The 22778-nt window shown below is 43.8% G+C and overlaps 1 protein-coding gene across 6 annotated transcripts in view; it reads left to right on the forward strand.

Annotated features, from left to right (window-relative positions):
* The window catches only part of LOC105484116 (decapping mRNA 1B), an 84279-nt gene that overhangs the window by 46378 nt on the left and 15123 nt on the right, over window positions 1–22778 (forward strand). For 4 of the 6 annotated variants that reach the window (XM_071070644.1, XM_011745423.3, XM_071070645.1 and 1 more), the window contains 4 exons: window positions 2491–2619; window positions 5065–5937; window positions 9074–9322; window positions 21317–21460. In XM_071070644.1, the coding sequence (XP_070926745.1) occupies window positions 2491–2619; window positions 5065–5937; window positions 9074–9322; window positions 21317–21460 (1395 nt within the window). Of the gene's footprint in view, window positions 1–2490; window positions 2620–5064; window positions 5938–9073; window positions 9323–12079; window positions 12311–19460; window positions 19603–21316; window positions 21461–22778 lie in introns of those variants that run through there. The other 2 variants (XM_011745425.3, XM_011745424.3) reach the window with 2 other exon arrangements.

Below are 22778 nucleotides of genomic sequence, written 5' to 3' on the forward strand. Positions count from 1 at the left end.
TTAAAGTAGCAAAGATATTAATTTGCATTTAATCTCTTTTTATATCCGCCCTATTCAATTTCTAGTTGAGATGCGAGTGAACAATAAAATAACCAAATTTTAGTAAGAACAAGAGTCAGGACCAGAAATGATCTACAGGCTGCATAGTTAGGCTTGGAGTATTCAGAAGTGGACTATTTGTGTTTTGTGGTTTAAGACAATAATTAATGGCTCTTTTCTGGATATAGCTGTGAGTTATTTATGAAATTACAGAAATTTTTTTGTTGAATGATAAAATTCAACAGAATATAAAAAGAAAAATCACCAATAATCCTATAACCCAAAGATAGAAACTTTTTACACTTTTATTGTATTTTGTTTCAGACGTCTCTCTTGGCATAAATACATATGTTTATGTATGTATGTATTTGTGTGTGATTAAAACTGGATTATATGACATACTTTTTGAGGTTTTATTGTATTTTAACCTCAGCATCCAACAGAGGAAGTTTTTGAGGTTTTAAAGAAATGCCTTGCCAGGCGTGGTGGCTCATGCCTGTAATCCCAGCACTTTGCGAGGCCGAGGCGGGCAGATCACGAGGTCAGGAGATCGAGACCATCCTGGCTGACACGGTGAAACCCCGTCTCTACTAAAACTACAAAAAATTAGCCGGGCGTGGTGGCGGGCGCCTGTAGTCCCAGCTACTCGGGAGGCTGAGGCAGGAGAATGGCGGGAACCCGGAAGGCGGAGCTTGCAGTGAGCCGAGATCGCGCCACTGCACTCCAGCTTGGGTGTCAGAGCGAGACTCCCTCTCAAAAAAAAAAAAAAAAAAAAAAAGGAAATGCCTCAGGTTCTCTGTGAAGAATCCATTATATACTTTTTCAGAAACTGTTTTTCCCCCAGGATTTTAAAGATATTTGGGTCGGGAAAAGCATAGAAAACTAAACAACTGGAAAATGAGCTACAAACTACTGAGGTGGATGATTAATTCTGAGCACTCTGATAAGAGGGAGCAATTGTTACATAAAAGCAAGGCTTTGTGGGTAGACAGTTGTAGTGACACAGAAAACAGCTTCTGGAGATACATTTTAACTAGGAAAAGCTATCAGGGTTATGCGCATTAACAGACAAAGCAGCCTCTTAGCCCAATGGATATGGGCAGAGGGAAGCTGGGAAAAATCGGCTTTTCTTTGCCGGATATTCAGTGTTTCTGAACATAGAAAAAGAAGAAATACAGAAAGGGTCATTCAAAGAAAGTAAGCATTCACGTTCTTTTAAATAGCAAGGCTTTTCATGCCAGAATTGTGTAAGGGATTACATCTTAGCCTGTATTCTTGTCTTGTCTTGGTTCTCCATGAGTTGGGAAAGCCAGGCCAGTTGGTCCGTGCAGCCCATACCATCATTCACCTAAGAAGAATTGGAAAGAACACTCGATGACTTATAAGGTGATTTCGCATCCCACATAATACTTGTGCTGAATATAGAAATTATTGATGGAATGCCCGGAAGAAAATGATTAATGTTTTGTATGGTTAACCTCACCGTGCATATAGTGGTAATAGATGCCACACCCCTAGATTGCTGGATTAGAAAATACACATTGATAACTGTAAAATACATTGGGAATGTTGGGTTCCTGAGGGACAAGATTGTGTTTATATCTCATTTCATGTCAGGTACAGTGTGGAATAATTTGGGGCCTGAGGCCTTGGTTGTACAGTGGAAACGAATGATGCTTCGGAGAGTCTGTAGTACAGAAAGCAGCATTTTATATTGTTTTATTTAGTGTTTTCACAAACTAGACACCAGTATCATTGCCATGCTCTTTTTGTTATGAATCCTACTGTGTTAGCAATTGCATGGTTGGTTAGATTAATATTTGATAATGAGTCAGTGTTGGAAATGATGAGATTTATCTCTTGTCTCTTTCTCTACAAAATTCTAATTTGTAGTAAGTGGCTTAGAATGCTCAGATTTGAATTATTCTGTTTATGCAAGAAGTCATTTATTAAATAAAGATGATGTTAGTAATTTTTAAATCAGTGGTTTGAGTCAGCTTTTTGGTTTGTAGATCAAAAAAGGTTTAGTTGCTTTGTTACTCTCCAGTTTTAAGTCAACTGCTTAAATTGTCCAGACATGTTATTTAAGGAATGGTTTCTATATTTGTTTATCATTGAAAGGCATTAGACTACATATATTTAAATGTATAGTCGATATATTAAGCATAGAACCTTTCAATTATACAGGTGTCTAAGAACCCCTGGTCCTGGAGGCTGATGGTGTTAGTATTATTTAGAGCACTGAATTGTCCAATTAAGAAAAATTAAATTTGAACTTGATTTATACTCAAACACAGCTCTTAGAGAAATTTAAGAGATTTTGTTTTGTGCATGAAAATTTATCAAAAACACAGCCATCTACAAATTAGATAAGAAGTAAAAAGGTAGTCTTTTAAAAAGACTAAATCTTTTCTAAGCCAAAAACGAGGTGATTTTTTTTTTCTGTTTCAGTGTAAAACCTGTTCTGAGCCAAAAAAGATAACTAGTTCCTCTGCCATCTATGACAATCCCAATCTCATCAAACCAATTCCAGTGAAACCCAGTGAAAACCAGCAACAGCGTATACCTCAGCCCAACCAGGTACGGAGTCCTCTGCTTGTCGTATTCAGTGTGTCTCTAGAATTCTTAAAGAACTTTGACCCAGAATATAGTCAGGGGAGGGCCTGGTGTTGTTGAAGAATGCTTTCAGATAAACCCAAGAAAGAGGGATTTCAAAATACAGATTTTTTTCATTATTAATAACTTACTCTTCTTAGAAGAGGGTTAAAGTTTTTACTTTTGGCATATACCACATTCTTTGCTAATCTCTTGTGAACTTGAACTCCTTAAAAGATAATGTATTTTTTAAAAAACAATGCACAGTGGCTCAAGCCTGTAATCCCAGCACTTTGGGAGGCTGAGGCAAGAGGATCACTTGAGGCCAGAAGTTTGAGAGCAGCCTGGGCAACATAGTGAGACTCCATCTCTACAATAAAATTAGCCCGGCATGATGGCGTGCACCTATAGTCCTAGCTACTCTGGAGGCTGAGGCGGGAGGATCACTTGAGCTCAGGAGTTTGAGGCTACAGTGAGCTATGAGATGTGCCACTGCACTCTACCCTGGGCAAGAAAGCAAGACCATGTCTCAGAAAACAAAAACAAACAAAAAAACACCCTAGAAAACTAACAACATTGTCAGAGATGACAGAAACATTGGGTCCATATTCTTCTGGGGTGGGTGGTTTCCCTAGGCCACCTAAGAGAACAACAACCAAGGCAACAAAATTGAGTTGAACACTTCTGAGCACCTCCTCTGTGCCACATGCAGTGCTAGCACAATAGATGGGGGTAGCTGCTGCAGAGAGCTCAGAGTCCAGAGGAGTGGTATAAAATTCCTCTTCAGACATGATGACTTGTCACTGTATTTGCAATCTAAATTAGAAATACTACAGCAGGCCGGGCGCGGTGGCTCAAGCCTGTAATCCCAGCACTTTGGGAGGCCGAGACGGGCGGATCACGAGGTCAGGAGATCGAGACCATCCTGGCTAACACGGTGAAACCCCGTCTCTACTAAAAAATACAAAAAACTAGCCGGGCGAGGTGGCGGGCGCCTGTAGTCCCAGCTACTCGGGAGGCTGAGGCAGGAGAATGGTCTAAACCCGGGAGGCGGAGCTTGCAGTGAGCTGAGATCCGGCCACTGCACCCCAGCCTGGGCGACAGAGCAAGACTCTGTCTCAAAAAAAAAAAAAAAAAAAGAAATGCTACAGCAACTTTTGTGTTTGTGTGTGTGTGTGTGTGTGTATATATATATATATATATATATTTCAGAATAGTACAGCAGTGACAAAAATTGTCAATCTGCAGGTCCCATTAATGATTGTAAATATAATATTGCTGTGTCATTTTATCACGACTATGACTAATTAAAAAGATTTTCTTAAAGGAATTAGTTTAAATCAATTTTGAAAATGAACATGGAGCCAAAAGACATAAAGACTAGTAATGAAAATCTTATATTGAATTTTGAAAGAGAAGAAATCTAATTTTTAGCTTGCTTTTTATTGCTTGTTTTCCATGGAAAGTTTTTATTATATTTTGATAGCGAGACCTGAATATGTTGACTTTAAAATGAAGCTCGTGTTTTCTTTTCCTTTTTTTTTTTTTTGAGACAGGGTTTCATTTCTGTTACCCAGGCTGGAGTGCAGTGGCACCATCTCAGCTCACTGCACCTCTGTCTCCTGGGCTCAAGCAATCCTCCCACCTCAGCCTCCCGAGTAGCTGGGACTACAGGCGTGTGCTGCCACAGCCGGCAATTTCTGTATTTTTTGTAGAGATGGGGTTTCGCCATGTTGCCCAGGCTGGTCTTGAACTCCTTAGCTCAAGCAGTCTGCCTGCCTTGGCCTCCCAAAGTGCAAGAATTACAGGCATGAGCCACTGTGCCTGGCCTCCTGTTTTCTCAGTGCAACAATGCAGAAAGCAACATAAGTAAAAAGCAGGAAGGAAGTAGCTTTGTAACTGGCTGGGCCAAGGTAGATTTTATGTATCCAAGGACTTTTTAAATCCTACTGGTATATATTTGAAAGGATCAAGTTAGATTAAAAGTCTTCCGTTTCTTTCCAGCCCTAGATTTCCATAATCCTGTGAACAACTACTAGAAATTCTGAAATTCTTATATGCCTTTGTATTCTCATATTACTCTGCAGGCTTAGATGGACTTCCTATTAAAGAGATTGTTTATTTTTTTAGTGCATATAATTTCCTACCAAGGTGGTTCCCAATCTGTGAAACCCCAGGCCCTTGAAGACCTTATACCTATTTTATCAGTCAACAGATAGTAAAATATAACAACTGTTTTGGGGGTGTATGGGATCATGATGTGAAAATTTTTGACATTAAAAAGGGGGTCTTTAAAGTTGATTATAAGTTTTTCATTCTCTGTAATCCTTTGTAGATAGAATAAGTCATCAGATAAGTTATGTTTCATAGTGCTCCCTTATATAACCAAATTGTTTGTAGACTCATGTCAGATCTCTTTATTTTTTCCAGACCTTAGACCCTGAACCCCAACACTTATCCTTGACAGCTCTGTTTAGGAAGCAGGACAAAGCTACATGTGAGGAAACTGTGGAGCCTCCACAGAATCTCCACCAGCAGCAGCAGCAGCAGCAGCAGCAGCAAGAGAAGCTTCCAATTAGGCAGGGGGTTGTACGCTCCCTGTCCTATGAGGAACCCAAAAGACACTCACCCTCTATCGAGAAGCAGCTCTGTCCAGCCATTCAGAAACTCATGGTCAGGAGCGCAGACCTCCACCCATTGTCAGAGCTGCCTGAAAACCGGCCGTGTGAAAATGGCAGTACCCCTTCTGTGCGAGAAGTTTTTACAGGACCCGTCCAGCCAGGGTCTCCTCACAACGGTGGGATTTCTCGTGGTGTACAAAATGCTTCGAGAACTCAGAACCTGTTCGAGAAACTTCAGAGTATCCCAGGGACAGCAAACAAGTGTGACCCTAGTACACCAGCACCTGCTGGCTCAGCTGCCCTGAACCGCAGCAGAGCTCCCACTTCTGTCACCCCTGCAGCTCCAGGAAAGGGTCTGACTCAGCCACCACAGGCCTATTTCAATGGCTCCCTTCCACCTCACACAGTAGGACGTCAGGCTCATGGAAGAGAACAGTCCACACTCCCAAGACAAACACTCCCCATCTCTGGTAATCAGACTGGCAGTTCTGGAGTGATCTCCCCTCAAGAGCTACTGAAGAAGCTTCAGATTGTGCAGCAGGAGCAGCAGCTGCATGCCTCTAACCGGCCGGCCTTGGCCGCTAAGTTTCCTGTGCTCACTCAGAGCTCTGGAACAGGGAAACCCTTGGAATCCTGGATCAACAAGACATCCAGCACAGAACAGCAGACTCCTCTTTTCCAGGTAAATCTGTACTGGGGCAAAATAAAAGAGCCTGGGCAGCATAGCCAGACCCTGTCTCTAAAAAAACAAAACTTAGCCGGGCTTGGTGTCACAGGCCTATAGCCCCAGCTACTCGGGAGGCTGAGGTAGGAGATTCCCTTGAGCTCAAGAGGCGGAGGTTACAGTGAGCCATGATCGTGCCACTGCACTCCAGCCTGGGTGGCAGACCGAGACCCTGTGTGTTAAGAAAAAAAAAGACAAAGAAAAAGGTATTACTATAATGCAGTGAAATTCAGAGTCCACCTCTGTGCTCTAGGGACCAGCGTGCCACATACATTTCTGTTTGGAGCAGGCTGCTGGAAGCCACCTCCATGCATCTTGATTGCCTGAACTTTCTACCTGGAAGGAAAATCTTCACTTTGGTTAACAATCTGAGAACTTCTTCCCACCTTTTTGAGAGCATTTACTTGTAGAGTTAAATCTTCATAATGTTAGGAGGTCTGAAGACCAACACAGACATGGGAGAAAACCCTAAGTTTTGACTATAGGAACTTAGTATGATCTGCCTTGAAATCAATCTGGAATGCCAAGCATCTGACCTCTTCTTGTTTTTCAGTCCACAGTAAATTATTGCTTATTCACTTATTTAGTAAACATTTTTGAGCACTTACTATGTGTCAGGGATTGTCTACATGTGGGTACATAATGATGACGAGAACAGACTCCTTACCTCTACCCACAGCCCATGCTGTAGGTTCTTGAAATAAACAAAAAATAGCATATTTCCTCCTTAAAGGTGCAGCCTGTTTTTATCCTTCTCTGTATTGTCAGTATAGCCTACTGAAGATCAGGAGAGATGCGCATGCCACCCACCTCCACCCCCCACACAAACTGCCAGAGAGGGAGAATATGACCGTTTTTAGAAATATTCTGTCCTCTGGGGAAGATGCTTCTCCATGTCTATCACTGACTTCGGACAGTGAGGAAACCACAAGCTATGATCATCTGCCTGTGGGTAACATCTGGAGATCTGACACTGAATTGTTTTCCCTTTGGATTGGAACACATTCATTGAAAGTACATTGGGTTTAAAAATCGGAAAGTTCTCCCTGTGTATCACATATCTAATCACTGGCCCTTCGTCATGTTTTGTTGTATACCTTTTTTTTTGTTTTTTGAGATGGAGTTTCACTCTTGTTGCCAGGCTGGAGTACAATTGTGCGATCTCGGCTCACTGTAAGCTCCACCTCCTGGGTTCAAGTGATTCTCCTGCCTCAGCCTCCTGAGTCACAGGGATTACAGGCACCTGCCACCACACCCGGCTAATTTTTTGTGTTTTTTTAGTAGAGATGGGGTGTCACCATGTTGGCCAAGCTGGTCTCGACCTCTTGACCTCAGGTGATCCACCCACCTCGGGCTCCCAAAGTGCTGGGATTACAGTCGTGAGCCACTGCACCTGGCCTGTTATGTAATTTATAACAGTTTCTCAAAAATCTTTCACTTTTGGCTGGGCATGGTGACTCATGCCTATAATCCTAGCACTTTGGGAGGTTAAGATGGGAGAATCACTTGAACCCAGGAGTTTCAGACCAGCCTGGGCAACATAGTGAGACCCTGTCTCTACAAGAATTTTCTGTTTTTAATTAGCCGGGTGTGGTGGCACGCCTCTGTGGTCCCAGCTACTTGGGAGGCTGAAGTGGGAAGATTGCTTGAGCCCAAGAGGTTGAGGCTGCAGTCAACCATGTTCGCACCACTGCATTCCAGCCTGGGCAATAGAGTGAGACCCTGTCGCAAAACAAAAAATTCAGTTTTCTGAAAACAAAGATCTTAGGCATGGACCAAAAGTCTTTGTGAGCCCCTGAGTCCAAGTGTTCTCATTTCTTATTTATTAACATCCCAAATCTGAGTACTGACTGCTCTAGGAACAATATTTGTAACTCCCACTCCCCCTCATTTCAGTGTTATTGTCTGTCTTTTAAAAATGTCTGCTTTTTCTCTCTTTGATGATTTAGAATGAGAAGAATGGGGTGAATATAGTCTGACTTAAATTTCTGATGTACAACTCCTTTGACTTTTCAGTACTCACAAATATCAAGAGCCAAGTGAGAAAGGCAAGCATAGCAGCAGCCCACGCTGTGCTCAGAATGCCTGACTCCTCCTCCGGGAGCACCACTGCTCAGCGCCGCTCCTCGGAATGTCACGTAGGGACGAGTTAAAAGAGACAGCCTGCCTTCCTCTAGGCCAGCTTCTGCTCAAAGAGGTGCTGAGGGACTGATGATAAAATTACAGCACCTTCTAGCTTGCCGGCCTCCGTGCCTCCCTCTTAGGAGTTCTTTTGGGGAGTTCGGAGGCTGAGAAATAACATTCTTTTTCTTCCCTGAGTTAGAAGCAAATGATAGCTGTAGGAGTCAGTCAGATTAGGATCAAAATGTCACTTGCATAACTGAAAGGGCTGTTAGAAAACTTGGTTTCAGGTCTGTTTGCCAAGGGAGTTAGACTCACCAGACAGCCCCGGCAGGGCTGAGCAACAGGCAGCCTGGTCACCCCAAACACATCAGCTGCAGAAGCGGAAGCCGCGGGCTCTCTGCAGGCAGGCGGGCCGTGTCGGGAGAGGACCCAGAAGGGGTGGAACCCACAAGTCGCTCTCCCTCCCAGTGAGAAGCGAGTGAGGCCGCAGGAGGAGGGGACTTGCTCTCACAGCGCCTCCTGTGCTCCGGGGTCAGGAGGGAAATGGGTAGGCCCCTAACAAGGGTGGCGGGTCACACAGGTTGTGAGACCTTTAGGTCAGAGTCATGGACAGCCAGGTCTAAGGAAAAGGTCAGAAATCTAAATGCACTTGCCAGATACTAGTAGCCTGAAAAATAAGCTGTCACCCAGAGGCCAGGCTTCATATGCAGTGGGAGCAGCCACCACAGCAGACGATACCAGAGCTGCTCAGTGATGCCAAAGGAAGGTGCACGGAGAGTGGAACAAGAATCAGTTACCCGTAGACTTCTCAGCTAGGGAAGCTGTGGACAGGGCATGCTTAGACCACCTGTATTTGCCACTGCAAGCTGTCATGCCATGAGCTACTCCTGAGCCCCGCCCTCTGTGTGTATTTGCTGCGATGCCGTGAGCTGTTCCTGAGCCGCGCCCTCTGTGTATTTCCTGTGAGCAGGTCATCTCACCTCGGCGCATCCCTGCTACAGCAGCTCCTTCTCTGCTCATGTCCCCCATGGTGTTCGCACAGCCCACTTCTGTCCCGCCAAAGGAAAGGGAGAGCGGCCCCTTGCCTGTGGGAGGCCAGGAGCCACCTGCTGCCACCACCAGCCTCCTCCTGCCCATACAGGGCCCGGAGCCCTCCGTGATCACCAGCAGCCCACTCACCAAGCTCCAGCTCCAGGAGGCACTGCTGTACCTCATTCAGGTAAGCGGGCACGTCGTCTGCCTTTGCACCGGACTGCGCCGGTCGGCCTCCTGGCTGCAAGTATGAGATAAAGACTCAGCCAAGGCCTGCTTAGCTTCCGTGAGAATAACAGGTGTGTGTAACAACTCATCCTGACCCAGCGGCTTCTGTGCTCAGTTAGCTCGGTGTTATGTATAATACCAAGTGTGGCTTTGGGTGTCTCAGCTTTTCAAGGATTTTGTAATGTGAAGGACTCTAAGGCCTCCAAGCTGTCACCTGTCAGAAGGGAAGGAAGCATACGCTGGGAATTAAGCAGTCCCTGAGAGGACCCTGGGTGCTACTGGGGGCCCACACAGAAAACTCACCATTGGGAAGTAGAGGTGGGAGCAGTCCTGGGCAAGGGGCCGTCTGCTGAGTGGGGAGCAGGCCACTGAGTGAGTGGAAAACAGGGAGGGAAGCAAGTAATGGCCATGGCTGCTACAGGTGTGTTTTACGAGTCATTTTGAAACCTGCTCATTAGGACGGGATGGAGTGACAGGACTCCTTGTGAGCCGCTTGCCTCACTTGTCTATGAAATTATGAAATAATAATGAGTGCTGTAATAGCTAGCACTCCACAGAGCTGGTGCCGGGCCGTGTTTTAAGTGCTACATACCTATTAACTCATTCACTCCTTTACACAACAACCCTGTTATTTTTCCCATTCTACAGACAAGGAAACTGAGGCTGAGCAACTGGCCTGAGGCACAGAACTATAAGCAGAGCTGGGATGCCCCCTAGCCTGGTCCCCGAGTGCCACTTCCCACGTACTCTCCCGTGGCCCTTGAATATTACCAGGGACCAGCCTCGGGAGAACATTCAGCACAGGTGCCCTAGCAAAGCACACCCAAAAAAATCAATGGTAGTCCTTGAAAAGTGGAACATTTGTAGCCAGACAGACTTCAGATACCCCAGTTAACTCTTTTTGGTAGATAATCTTTAAGAAAACCTTCGTGGTACTTTGCTTAAGCATCAGATGTTCTTCAGAGAGCAGGCCAGCCCCTTCTGTGGTTGTCTTATCCTACTTAAAAAGACAATGGTCTCGATTAGTACAACATTTGTAAAAAGGTTATGTGTTGGCCAGGCGCAGTGGCTGCTCATGCCTGTAATCCCAGCACTTTGGGAAGCCAAGGTGGGAGCACTGCTTGAGGCCAAGAGTTCGAGACCAACCTGAGCAACATAGTGAGACTACAAAAGAAGGAAACATGTTTGAGGGAGAATGAAAGGAATGGGGCTAGAAATCAGCAGAAGCATAATAACAATCAGAGATAAATACGGCAAATGATTGAGCCTTACTAATTCATAAATAAGTATCAGGATAAAAATACTTGCCACCTTTTAAAGCTATTCATGGTAAGTTCCTGAGGAATTAGATAGGACATCTGTGAACCTCTTTACTTTGAGCCAATTTCTTACGTTTGAATTTAAAAGAGTCATATGTTTTCTGGCTGATTCCATTCGCATCGTCTTGAGACTCTGTTACTCCAGAGTAGTTGCTGAACATGGCAGGTTAGAAATTACATTCCCCTTCCCTCCACCGTCTGCATGCATCGTACTTCTTCCCATGTACCACACCTCATATTCCCAGTCACTCAAGCAATCTGTTTGTCGTCTCTGCCTCTTGTTAGGACACAATCTCATGCATAGGAACTTTGTGACTACTTTGTAGGAAAAAGAGGGATAACATCACTCTCTTCATTACATGAGAATGATGCTAACTCTATGTGGGGTGCCAAGAGAGAATGAAGGGGGAATGTGAAGTGTGGGTGAATTACTAACACTGTAAAGAATTTGGGTGGGAGGGAGAAGTCTCTAGAATTAAAAAATGAGGAAAACCACTGATTAGACCATGATTCTGACTTCTTAGCCAGGCAAAAGAGCCCAGAGATTACCAGTCTTACTCCTGCCCACTTGCAAAGGCCAGAAACTTTCCATAACTTATGGGAAGACTTATATTGGCTTTGATGAAGTATTGATGAAGCATATTGCAAGTACAATCCTAAGTAATGCCCAAAACAAAGTAGACACATTGTAGGTGACTTGGAGGGCCTTTAAGAACCACAGTGGCTCATGCCTGTAATCCTAACACTTGGGGGGCCAAAGTGGGAGGCTCAGTTGAGCCCAGGAGTTCAAGACCACCCTGAGCAACATAGTGAGACCCCGTCTTAACGAAAGAAAAGCCAGTCACGGTAGCATGCAACTGTAGCCCTAGCTACTCCGGAGGCTGAGGTGGGAGGATCGCTTGAACCCATGAGGTGGAGGCTGCAGTGAGCTATGATGGGACCACTGCACTTTAGCTTGGGTGACAGAGTGAGACCCAGTCTCAAAAACCCCAAAAACAAGAAACCAAAAACACACCACAGCAATCTCTTAACCAAACTTGGAGACCACTGACTTGGATCACGTCCTCCTAACGCCATGTCTTTTCAGGCAGCAGACTCAGGCTGTTCTTGAGTAAACCTTGCTCCATGCTGCCATGTGGCTGGGCTGCCCATCTGTGCTGCATGTAATGAGCTCTTGCTACTGTGCATACTGACTGTGGAAAACCATCAGCTCTGTCCAGCCTTGCCTTCAACCCCACTTAACATTCACACGTGCAATTAAAAACCACCAGCTGTTAGATCAGACAGGGAGAGATGAGTGTCTCAGTATCCAAATGCCAGTTCAGCTCTAAGACAGAGGAAGCCTTTTGTGTCTGCCAACCAAGTTACATTCTCGGGTCTTTCGATTTGTTTTCCAGAACGATGACAACTTCTTAAATATAATCTATGAAGCCTATCTCTTCAGCATGACTCAAGCAGCCATGAAAAAGACTATGTGACAGCAAGTTGGTTTAAAACTGATTTTCAAGGTCCTTCTAGAACTCTGGCACAAGGTCCTTTCATGTTGAGTGTGGTTTCCTTCAATGTTTCTGCCTTTTTTAAAAAAAATATGTATAATATGAAGTAAAATGTTTCAGATTTTTTTTATAGTCAAGTGTTTTTTATTATTATACTTTAAGTTCTGGGATACATGCACAGAACATGCAGGTTTGTTACATAGGTATACACGTGCCTTCGTGGTTTACTGTACCCATCAACCCATCATCTACATTAGGTATTTCTCCTAATGCTATTCCTCCCCTAGTCCCCCACTCAGCGACAGGCCCCAGTATGTGACATTCCCCTCCCTGTGTCCATGTGTTCTCATTGTTCAGCTGCCACTTGTGAGTGAGAACATGTGGTGTTTGGTTTTCTGTTCCTGTGTTAGTTTGCTGAGAATGATGGTTTCCAGCTTCATCCATGTCCCTGCAAAGGACATGAACTCATTCTTTTTTATGGCTGCATAGTATTCCGTGGTGTATATGTGCCACATTTTCTTTATCCAGTCTCTCATTGATGGACATTTGGGTTGGTTCCAAGTCTTTGCTATTGTGAATAGTGCTGCAGTAAACATATGTGTGCATGTGTCTTTATAGTAGAATGATAATCCTTTAATTATAGTAGAGTTACAATCCTTTGTGTATATACCCTGTAATAGGCAGAGTTATAATCCTTTGGGTATATACCCAGTAATGGGTAATAATTAGAGTTATAATCTTTTGGGTATATACCCAGTAATAGGATTGCTGGGTCAAATGGTATTTCTGGTTCTAGATCCTTGAGGAATCACTACACTGTCTTCCACAATGGTTGAACTAATTTACACTTTCACCAACAGTGTAAATGTGTTCCTGTTTCTCCACATCCTCTCCAGGATCTGTTGTTTCCTGACTTTTTAATGATCACCATTCTAACTGGTGTGAGATGGTGTCTCATTGTGGTTTTGATTTGCATTTCCCTAATGACCAGTGATGATGAGCTTTTTTTCATATGTTTGTTGGCCACATAAATGTCTTCTTTTGAGAAGTGTCTGTTCATATACTTTGTCCACTTTTTGATGGGGTTGTTTGTTTTTTCTTGTAAATTTGTTTAAGTTCCTTGTAGATTCTGGATATTAGCCCTTTGTCAGATGGGTAGATGGCAAAAATTTTCTCCCATCCTGTTCACTCTGATGATAGTTTCTTTTGCTGTGCAGAAACTCTTTAGTTTAATCAAATCCCATTTATCAATTTTGGCTTTTGTTGCCATTGCTTTTGGTGTTTTAGTCATGAAGTCCTTGCCCATGCCTATGTCCTGAATGGTATTGCATAGGTTTTCTTCTAGGATTTTTATGCTTTTAGGTCTTAAACGTTTAAGTCTTTAATCCATCTTGAGTTAATGTTGTATAAGGTGTAAGGAAGGGATCCAGTTTCAGTTTTCTGCATATGAGTAGCCAGTTTTCCCAACATCATTTATTAAATAGGGAATCCTTTCCCCATTGCTTGTTTTTGTCAGGTTTGTCAAAGATCAGAGGGTTGTGGATGTGTGGCATTATTTCTGAGGCCTCTGTTCTGTTCCATTGGTCTATATATCTGTTCTGGTATCAGTACCATGCTGTTTTTGTTACGTATAGTTTGAGGTATAGTTTGTAGTATAGTTTGAAGTCAGGTAGTGTGATGCCTCCAGCTTTGTTCTTTTTGCTTAGGATTGTCTTGGCTATATGGGCTCTTTTTTGGTTCCATATGAAATTTAAAGTAGTTTTTTCTAATTCTGTGAAGAAAGTCAGTGGTAGCTTGATGGGGATAGCATTGAATCTATAAATTACTTTGGGCAGTATGGCCATTTTGATGATATTGATTCTTCCTATCAATGAGCATGGAATGTTTTTCCATCTGTTTGTGTCCTCTCTGATTTCCTTGAGCAGTGGTTTGTAGTTCTCCTTGAAGAGGTCCTTCACATCCCTTGTAAGTTGTATTCCTAGGTATTTTGTTATCTTTGTATCAATTGTGAATGGGAGTTCACTCATGATTTGGCTCTGTCTATTATTGGTATATAGGAATGCTTGCTATTTTTGCACATTGATTTTGTATCCTGAGACTTTGCTGACGTTGATTATCAGCTTAAGGAGATTTTGGGCTGAGACGATGGGGTTTTCTAAATATACAATCGTGTCATCTGCCAACGGAGACAATTTGACTTCCTCTATTCCTGTTTGAATACCCTTCATTTCTTTCTCTTGTTTGATTGCCCTGGCCAGAACTTCCAATACTATGTTGAATGGGAGTGGTGAGAGAGGGCATCCTTGTCTTGTGCCAGTTTTCAAAGGGAATGCTTCCAGCTTTTGCCCATTCAGTATGATATTGGCTGTGGGTTTGTCATAAATAGGTCTTAGTATTTTGAGATACGTTCCTTCAATACCTAGTTTATTGAGAGTTTTTAGCATGAAGCGGTGTTGGATTTTATCGAAGGCCTTTTCTGCATCTATTGAGATAATCATGTAGTTTTTGTCATTGGTTATGTTTATGTGATGGATTACATTTATTGATTTGTATATGTTGAAGCAGCCTTGCATCCCAGGGATGAAGCCGACATGATCATGGTGGATAAGCTTTTTGATGTCCTGCTGGATTCGGTTTGCCAGTATTTTATTGAGGATTTTCACTTTGATGTTCATCAGGGATATTGACCTGAAATTTTCTTTTTTTTTGTTGTGTCTCTGCCAGGTTTTGGTATCAAGATGATGTTGGCCTCATAAAATGAGTTAGGGAGGAGTCCCTCTTTTTCTGTTGTTTGGAATAGTTTCAGAAGGAATGATACCAACTCCTCTTTGTACCTCTGGTAGAATTAGGCTGTGAATCCATCTGGTCCTGGACTTTTTTTGGTTGATAGGCTGTTAATTACTGCCTCAATTTCAGAGCTTGTTATTGGTCTATTTAGGGATTCAACTTCTTCCTGGTTTAGTCTTGGGAGGGTGTGTGTGTCCAGGAGTTTATCCATTTCTTCTAGATTATCTAGTTTATTTGCATAGAGGTATTTATAGTCTTCTCTGATGGTAGTTTGTATTTCTGTGGGATCAGTGGTGATCTCCCCTTTATCATTTTTTATTATGTCTATTTGATTCTTCTCTCTTTTCTTCTTTACTAGTCTGGCTAGCAGTCTATCTATTTTGTTAATGTTTTCAAAAAACCAGCTCATGGATTCATTGATTTTTTTTTTAAGGTTTTTTTTATGTTTCTATCTCCTTCAGTTCTGTTCTGATTCTAGTTATTTCTTGTCTTCTGCTAGCTTTAGAATTTGTTTGCTCTTGTTTCTCTAGTTCTTTTAATTGTGATGTTAGGGTGTCGATTTTAGATCATTCCCGCTTTCTCCTATGGGCATTTAGTGCTATAAATTTCCTTCTAAACACTGCTTTAGCCGGTGCGTTATGTCTTTGTTTTCACTGGTTTCAAAGAACTTATTTATTTCTGCCTCAATTTTGTTATTTACCCAGTAGTCATTCAGGAGCAGGTTGTTCAGTTTCCATGTAGTTGTGCAGTTTTGAGTGAGTTTCTTAATCCCGAGCTCTAATTTGATTGCACTGTGATCTGAGAGACTGTTTGTTATGATTTCCTTTCTTTTACATTTGCTGGGGAGTGTTTTACTCCCAATTATGTGGTCAATTTTAGAATAAGTGCGATGTGGTGCTAAGAAGAATGTATATTCTTTTGATTTGGGGTGGAGACTTCTGTAGATGCATATTAGGTTCATTGGTCCAGAGCTGAGTTCAGGTCCTGAATATCCTTGTTAATTTTCTGTCTCATTGATCTGTGTAATATTGACAGTGGGGTGTTAAAGTCTCCCTCTGTTATTATGTAGGAGTTTAAGTCTCTTTGTAGGTTTCTAGGAACTTGCTTTATGAATCTGGGTGCTCCTGTGTTGGGTGCATATATATTTAGGATAGTTAACTCTTCTTGTTGCATTGTTCCCTTTACCATTATGTAATGCCTTTGTCTTTTCTGATCTTTGTTGGTTTAAAGTCTGTTTTATCAGAGACTAGGATTGTAACCTCTGCTTTTTTTTTTTTTTTTTTTTTTTTTTTTTTGCTTTCCATTTGCTTGGTAAATAGTCCTCCATCCCTTTATTTTGAGCCTATGTGTGTCTTTGCACGTGAGATGGGTATCCTGAATACAGCACACCAATGGGTCTTGACTCGTTATCCAATTTGCCAGTCTGTGTCTTCTAATCGAGTCATTTAGCCCGTTTACATTTAAGGTTAATACTGTTATGGGTGGACTTGATCCTGTCATTATGATGCTAGCTGGTTATTTTGCCCATTAGTTGATGCAGTTTCTTCATAATGTCAGTGGTCTTTACAATTTGATGTTTTTTGCAGTGGCTGGTACCAGTTTTTCCTTTCCATATTTAGTGCAGAGAGGCCTGTTAGAAGGAAAACTAACAAACAGAAAGGAATACCATCATTAACAAAAAAGACGTCCACACAAAAACCCCATCCGAAGGTCACCAACATCAAAGATAAATCCACGAAGATGAGGAAAAAACAACGCAAAAAGGCTAAAAATTCCAAAAACCAGAACACCTCTTCTTCTCCAAAGGATCACAACTCCTCACCAGCAAGGGAACAAAACTGGATGGAGAATGAATTGACAGAAGTAGGCTTCAGAAGGTGGGTAGTAAACTCTTCCGAGCTAAAGGAGCATGTTCTAACCCAGCGCAAGGAAGCTAGGAACCTTGAAAAAAGGTTAGAGGAATTGCTAACTAGAATAACCAGTTTAGAGAAGAACATAAATGACACGATGGAGCTGAAAAACACAGCACGAGAACTTCGTGAAGCGTACACAAGTATCAACAGCTGAATTGATCAAGCAGAAGAAAGGATATCAGAGATTGAAGATCAACTTAATGAAATAAAGCATGAAGACAAGATTTGAGAAAAAAAATGAAAAGGAACGAACAAAGCCTCCAAGAAATATGGGACTACTTGAAAAGACCAAACCTATATTTGATTGGTGTACCTGAAAGTGACAGGGAGAATGGAACCAAGTTGGAAAACACTCTCCAGGATATTATCCAGGAGAACTTCCCCAACCTAGCAAGGCAGGCCAACATTCAAATTCAGGAAATACAGAGAACACCACAAAGATACTCCTCAAGAAGAGCAACCCCAAGACACATGATTGTCAGATTCACCTATGTTGAAATGAAGGAAAAAATGTTAAGGGCAGCCAGAGAGAAAGGTCAAGTTACCCACAAAGGGAAGCCCATCAGACTAACAGTGGATATCTCTGGAGAAACCCTACAAGCCAGAAGAGAGTCGGGGCCAATATTCAACATTCTTAAAGAATAGAATTTTCAGGGGCCAGGCGTGGTGGCTCACGCCTGTAATCCCAGCACTTTGGGAGGCCAAGACGGGGGGATCACAAAGTCAGGAGATCAAGACCATCCTGGCTAACACGGTGAAACCCCGTCTCTACTAAAAATACAAAAAATTAGCCGGGCGTGGTGGCGGGTACCTATAGTCCCAGCTACTCGGGAGGCTGAGGCAGGAGAATGGCGTGAACCCGGGAGGCGGAGCTTGCAGTGAGCGGAGATCGCACCACTGCACTCCAGCCTGGGCGGCAGAGCGAGACTCTGTCTTAAAAAAGAAAAAAAAAAAAGAATAGAATTTTCAACCCAGAATTTCATATCTAGCCAAACTAAGCCTCATAAGCGAAGGAGAAATAAAATCCTTTACAGACAAGCAAATGCTGAGAGATTTTGTCACCACCGGGCCTGCCTTTCAAGTGTTTTGTTTTGTTTTGCTTTTAGAAATCATGTCCTTCAGTACACCTGGTACCAAGAATTGAGTGGGTAGGAAAATTCTTTGCTCAGGTCACTCAAGTAAATGCCAAGCTTAAAGTATGTCTCCTTACGTGTGTGGGGCCACTTTAGAAGAATCGGTGTCTCCGTGGGAAGGGCTGTTCTTTGAGCAGTGTGTAATTTCCATTAGGGAGCTCAGTGTGCACAGTGCACACCGACCACCAGGTGGCAGTGTCGTCCCACAAGTTCTCCTACAAAGGTTTTAATGAGCCTTTGGAAGTAATGACGGTTTTCTTTTACCAAAGTAAACCTTTCATTTGTAAAAACCCAGTTGGCATGTTTTACCCAATCCTTTGAAGGAAGTTATTTCTAAAGGTATTTATAGCTGGTTTCTAGAGGATAGATGTTCTAGGAGTTGACAAATGGCCCAGATTTCCAGCAACACTTCATCCATCCCAGCCCATGGTATTTCTTTTGGACCCAAGCAGCAGGATGTGCCCGCCTAAGCTTCCGAATGGATAGTATATCACCCTTCGCAGAACATGCTGAGGGGGAGGGCACAGGAGATTGTGACTGTGATGTTCAGGGCGTTATGATCTGCAAGCTGTGTAGAAGATCGAGTTTTATGTTCACAGAGATGAGGAGCTTAATCTTGGAAGGAGTCGGACGAGCCCCTGCCAAGTTGTTAAGAGTATGTATGGGAATCAGTCCCTGCTGAGTATTCATAATAAATAAAGCTTTGCGTTTCTATAGCCCTTCTTATTCTCGGATAATAAAAAGATCTTAGATTACTGCACAGTAGGCAGTAATTTTTATTCTCATTTTATAGTTCATAACATGGAAGCATGAGGAAAACAGGTTTCCCTACAGTTTCTGAGACCTAGGCTTGGACTTGAAGCACTAGACCTTTGTTCAGCCATGCCGTCAAGTGAAAGCATTGTTAGAACACCACCTCCCCTACTCTTCCGCAGGAAGGTGCTTTTTCTTGTGAAGAGAAAGGGTGGGTGGAAAAGGGATTGACTATTACTGAACCCTTGTCATATGCCGGACCTTGGCGAGGAGGCTACTGTGTTATCCTCCAACATTTAGGAAGCGCTGACTTCTTCTGTTTCTTTCGTATCACCTACAACATCTAACATAGTGATAAACCATGCAAAGTTTTCACAAAACACTTGAAATTAATAATTGCATATATGGTATCTCAATAGTCTTATAAGGAGAACAGGGCAAGGACAGAGACACACTTGGATCTGTTATTCCAAAGCCAATGATAATAGTGCTTGCTTCAGCAACACATGTACAAAAATGGGACAAAATCAATGATCTGCTTAACTGCTGGCAACCTGAAAAATATATCTTTGATCTTAATGACATGTTTAGAGTTGCCTCACTAGCTAAGGAGAGATGAATTCCATACTTAATGTTCCTAACATATTTGCAGTAGCAAATGATTAATTTCATGAAATATTTCTTCTTTTGCTTCAGAATTGAGTAAACAGCACAGAAAGGAATATCAGTTGCAGTACCTGATGTGAAAAGGTGCCCGTGTTCTGATGCAACAGAGGAACAAACCCAAGCCCAGCACGGTCAGACCTACCCTGCAGGCTTCAGTCGGGCCTTTCTAGGTCAACACCACAGTCATCTGTTTTGAAAAATAATAAATTCTCCATCCTTTACTGGAATAAATCATTTCAAAAGGGACAGGCCCAATTCATTTAGACCAAAGACGAAGGCAGCCTTTAAAGGGCAGTTGGTGATGGAGTGCTTATTTCTTCTACACAGCAGAGCAGATGAGAGTGTCTTTGTACAAAAGGACTTTCTCTAGTGAGTCCAAGAAACAGATCAAAAAGGGTTATCTAAGGCACCCAAAGTTAGATTTCATAAATAAATGGGCTTTTCTTCTTTCCACTCAGCCCAAATTCTGAGAACATCATGGACGCCACTCCTTAGGTGCCACTGGTTCCCAGGCAGCAGTTTTCAGCTAATTGAATCTCAGGTGGAGCCCTGAGATTTCTGTTCATAGAGGCAGCCTTATCCAGTGCAGTGGGCTTCAACCTGGCGGAAGTTCCAGAAGCCGGAGCTGTCTGGTGTGGGGACAGAGCACCCAGCTGTGGAGTCACACAGACCCGCCTTCAGTTCCTGAACAAGCACATCTCTGGGACGTGGTTTTCTCACTTAGAAAAGGAAAGACCCTCACAAGGTCCATATGAGGATTAAATGGGAGCAGCATTTAATCAAAGGGCTCCTCTGTGCCATGGCTGCGGTGTCGGGGGCCATGCTCCAGTTGTCGGGAGAGGCCCACAGCTGCTGGTCTGGCCTTCGTTTGCCGTCTACCAGGACCTGTGTGTTCAGTCTGGCATTGGCACTTAGGGATCTATGGTCGCCTTGCTTTACCGTCTTCTCCCCTTCATTTCCTTATCACTGGAATGAAAACAGTAACACTTCTCCCTTCCTTATGAAGGAAATGCCACAGCTCTTTCAGAGGTCCACATACCCAGCAGTACAGTTACTTGTAATGTACCATGTCGGTATTGTTCTTGCCCCTGCCGTATGGGTAAAGCACCACCTTAATTGCAGGGTGGGAGAAGGCAGTGCTGTTTGACAGGATTCGTACTTCCTGGATCCTCTGAGAAGAAGCACTCTGCTCGGTCTCCCCCTTCAGAAGGCCAGGCATGGTGGTAACTGCAGAGTGAGAGAAACCTTCGTTAGCGTCTTCTAGAACTGTCTGGTGTGCATACCCAGCCCTGCTGATACACAGAGCCCCCTTAAGGTACTGGCTGCTTCCAGCCCTTTTAAGGGGTCAACCCTGGGCCAACAAACAAAAACAAAACCAAAAAAAAAAAAATATATATATATATAGTATGCTGAAGGACTGCCCTGGAAATCACAGATCTGTTGCATTGGGTAAGTTTGTTCTTCCCGCAGACACCAGCAGCCTGCCTGCCCTTTTCAGACCCAGAAAGGACAGAAAGACTTGCTTTCTTCCTCTTGAATGAGAAGGGTGAAAATCTGAGAGGAAAGTGCGTTTCCACCTCAAGAAATCTCAACTGTTGAGTAACAGCCTTCTTTGGTTCTCTGGGGTATAAAGAGAAACCAACAGTCCACACTTGTTAAGGCCTGTTTCCCTGGAGTATGTGGTGCCAAGGATGGGAGGGGCACATTAGAAACGAGTGCTCTGAGCACCAGGCTTGGCTCGGTTTCCATTTGTCAGTGTAGATGCAGGTGGGGCGGGGAGGGGTGGAGTGTTGGGTGCAGTTTTAGGAACCATGTCTCCGGATTAATGTGGACAGATTGGCCACTCGCTCCTATTAGCAGTGAAGAAGCCTTCTGTTTTCTAACAGGGCCTGCTCTATTCAGACATGTGCCGCCTCCTCCCTTCTCCAAGAAATCGGCCTGCCTCGCAGGCTTTGGAACATGGAGTCGTCTTCGAGGTGAAATGCGTCGTTTGCAGTGCACAGGCTGAGGCGGCGCTTCGTGGTGGAAAGGTGCGTGGCCACGCAAGTTGGGGAGCCTGCCCTGCATTTTGCCGAACACTTGGTTTTCAGATCTCAGCTGCTCTGCACCCCACTCCCTCTTACAATTAGAGGAGTGAGGGAGGTGGTTACAAATACTCGGTATATTTAACTCAACCTTGGGTATCTAGATAGATGTTCACTAAATTGAGTCATGAGTAATGCCTGCCAACAGCTTAGAGCCTTGAGAAAAGTACACAAATAAAAACTGCGTGTGCAGACTGTTGGGGGGGAGGAGAGCAGAGCACTGGGTGACTGGCACTCCCGGCGGCTGGGCAGTACAGACAGGCGCGTGGCCCCACGCCAGCTAGCAGCCCAAGCTGTGCAGCCCAGGCTTCTGAAGGAGGCAGAAGAAAGAAATCCAAGCCTCGGACAAGTTAACTAAGGGCACGGCAGGAAGGAGATAAAAATGTACTAAGTAGGCAAGAGAAAGGGTGGGAGACCAGACAGTCATAAGCCAAAGTCTAAGAATTTCCCTAAAAGTCTGAGGGCCAAGATGAAAGGCGCCAAATATCTAGGGAGAAGCCAAGGTAAAGCATCCTGCTGAGGTCGGCAGACACTGAAACAGACACGCAAGGGACAGGTGGGAGTTCTCAGCATTAGAGATGCTGGGGGACAAGCAGGGCCTTGTCTCCAAGGTGACGTTCTCCTGGCCCAGGATGGGAGCTGCAGCCCACCCAGCCGTGCACACACACAGTCCTGTGAATGCCCCAGCTCCTTCCTCCGCCTGTCAGGCACACCAGGTACCTACACAATTGAAGGGGCTCAGAAGACCAAGGCGGCAGTCCCCAGATCTAGGCTGTCAGGAGTCCCTCCTCCTGTGTGATGTAGTGTAGAGAATACTGCACTCAGGAAGCTCTGGGTTCTAGTCCCACCACCTCCTGTCTCTTTCTCCGCCCAGATGAGTATCAAGGGGAAAGGATTTTCTGTGGTGTTAATCGGAGGAACCCTGCAATGGTTGCTTTGGGCCAGAGCCACGCGTGCGCCACGCTGGCGTTTTCTACGCTGGATGGCAGCCCTGTGGGATGTGCCAGGCAGAGCTGGCCCTTCCCCCATCAGCCTCACGGGTCAGGTGTGTCCCAGCCTTTCTTATCGCCACCTTTGGCTCCATCATAAATCTGTCCAAAATTATTTTTGATGTTGTTAGATTTTCTGCCCATGGCACTTCTCCAGGGTCACAAGTTCCTTAGGTTTTATTCCCTCCTGTGTAGATAGAAGTTTCCCAGCATGCACAGAGGCTGGGAAACTGTGGCTTGATATAGGAAATCTTGAGATAACGGGTCCTGAAAGG

Source organism: Macaca nemestrina, chromosome 10 (genome assembly GCF_043159975.1).
Source record: "Macaca nemestrina isolate mMacNem1 chromosome 10, mMacNem.hap1, whole genome shotgun sequence".
In the NCBI taxonomy this organism is placed as follows: Eukaryota; Metazoa; Chordata; class Mammalia; order Primates; family Cercopithecidae; genus Macaca; species Macaca nemestrina.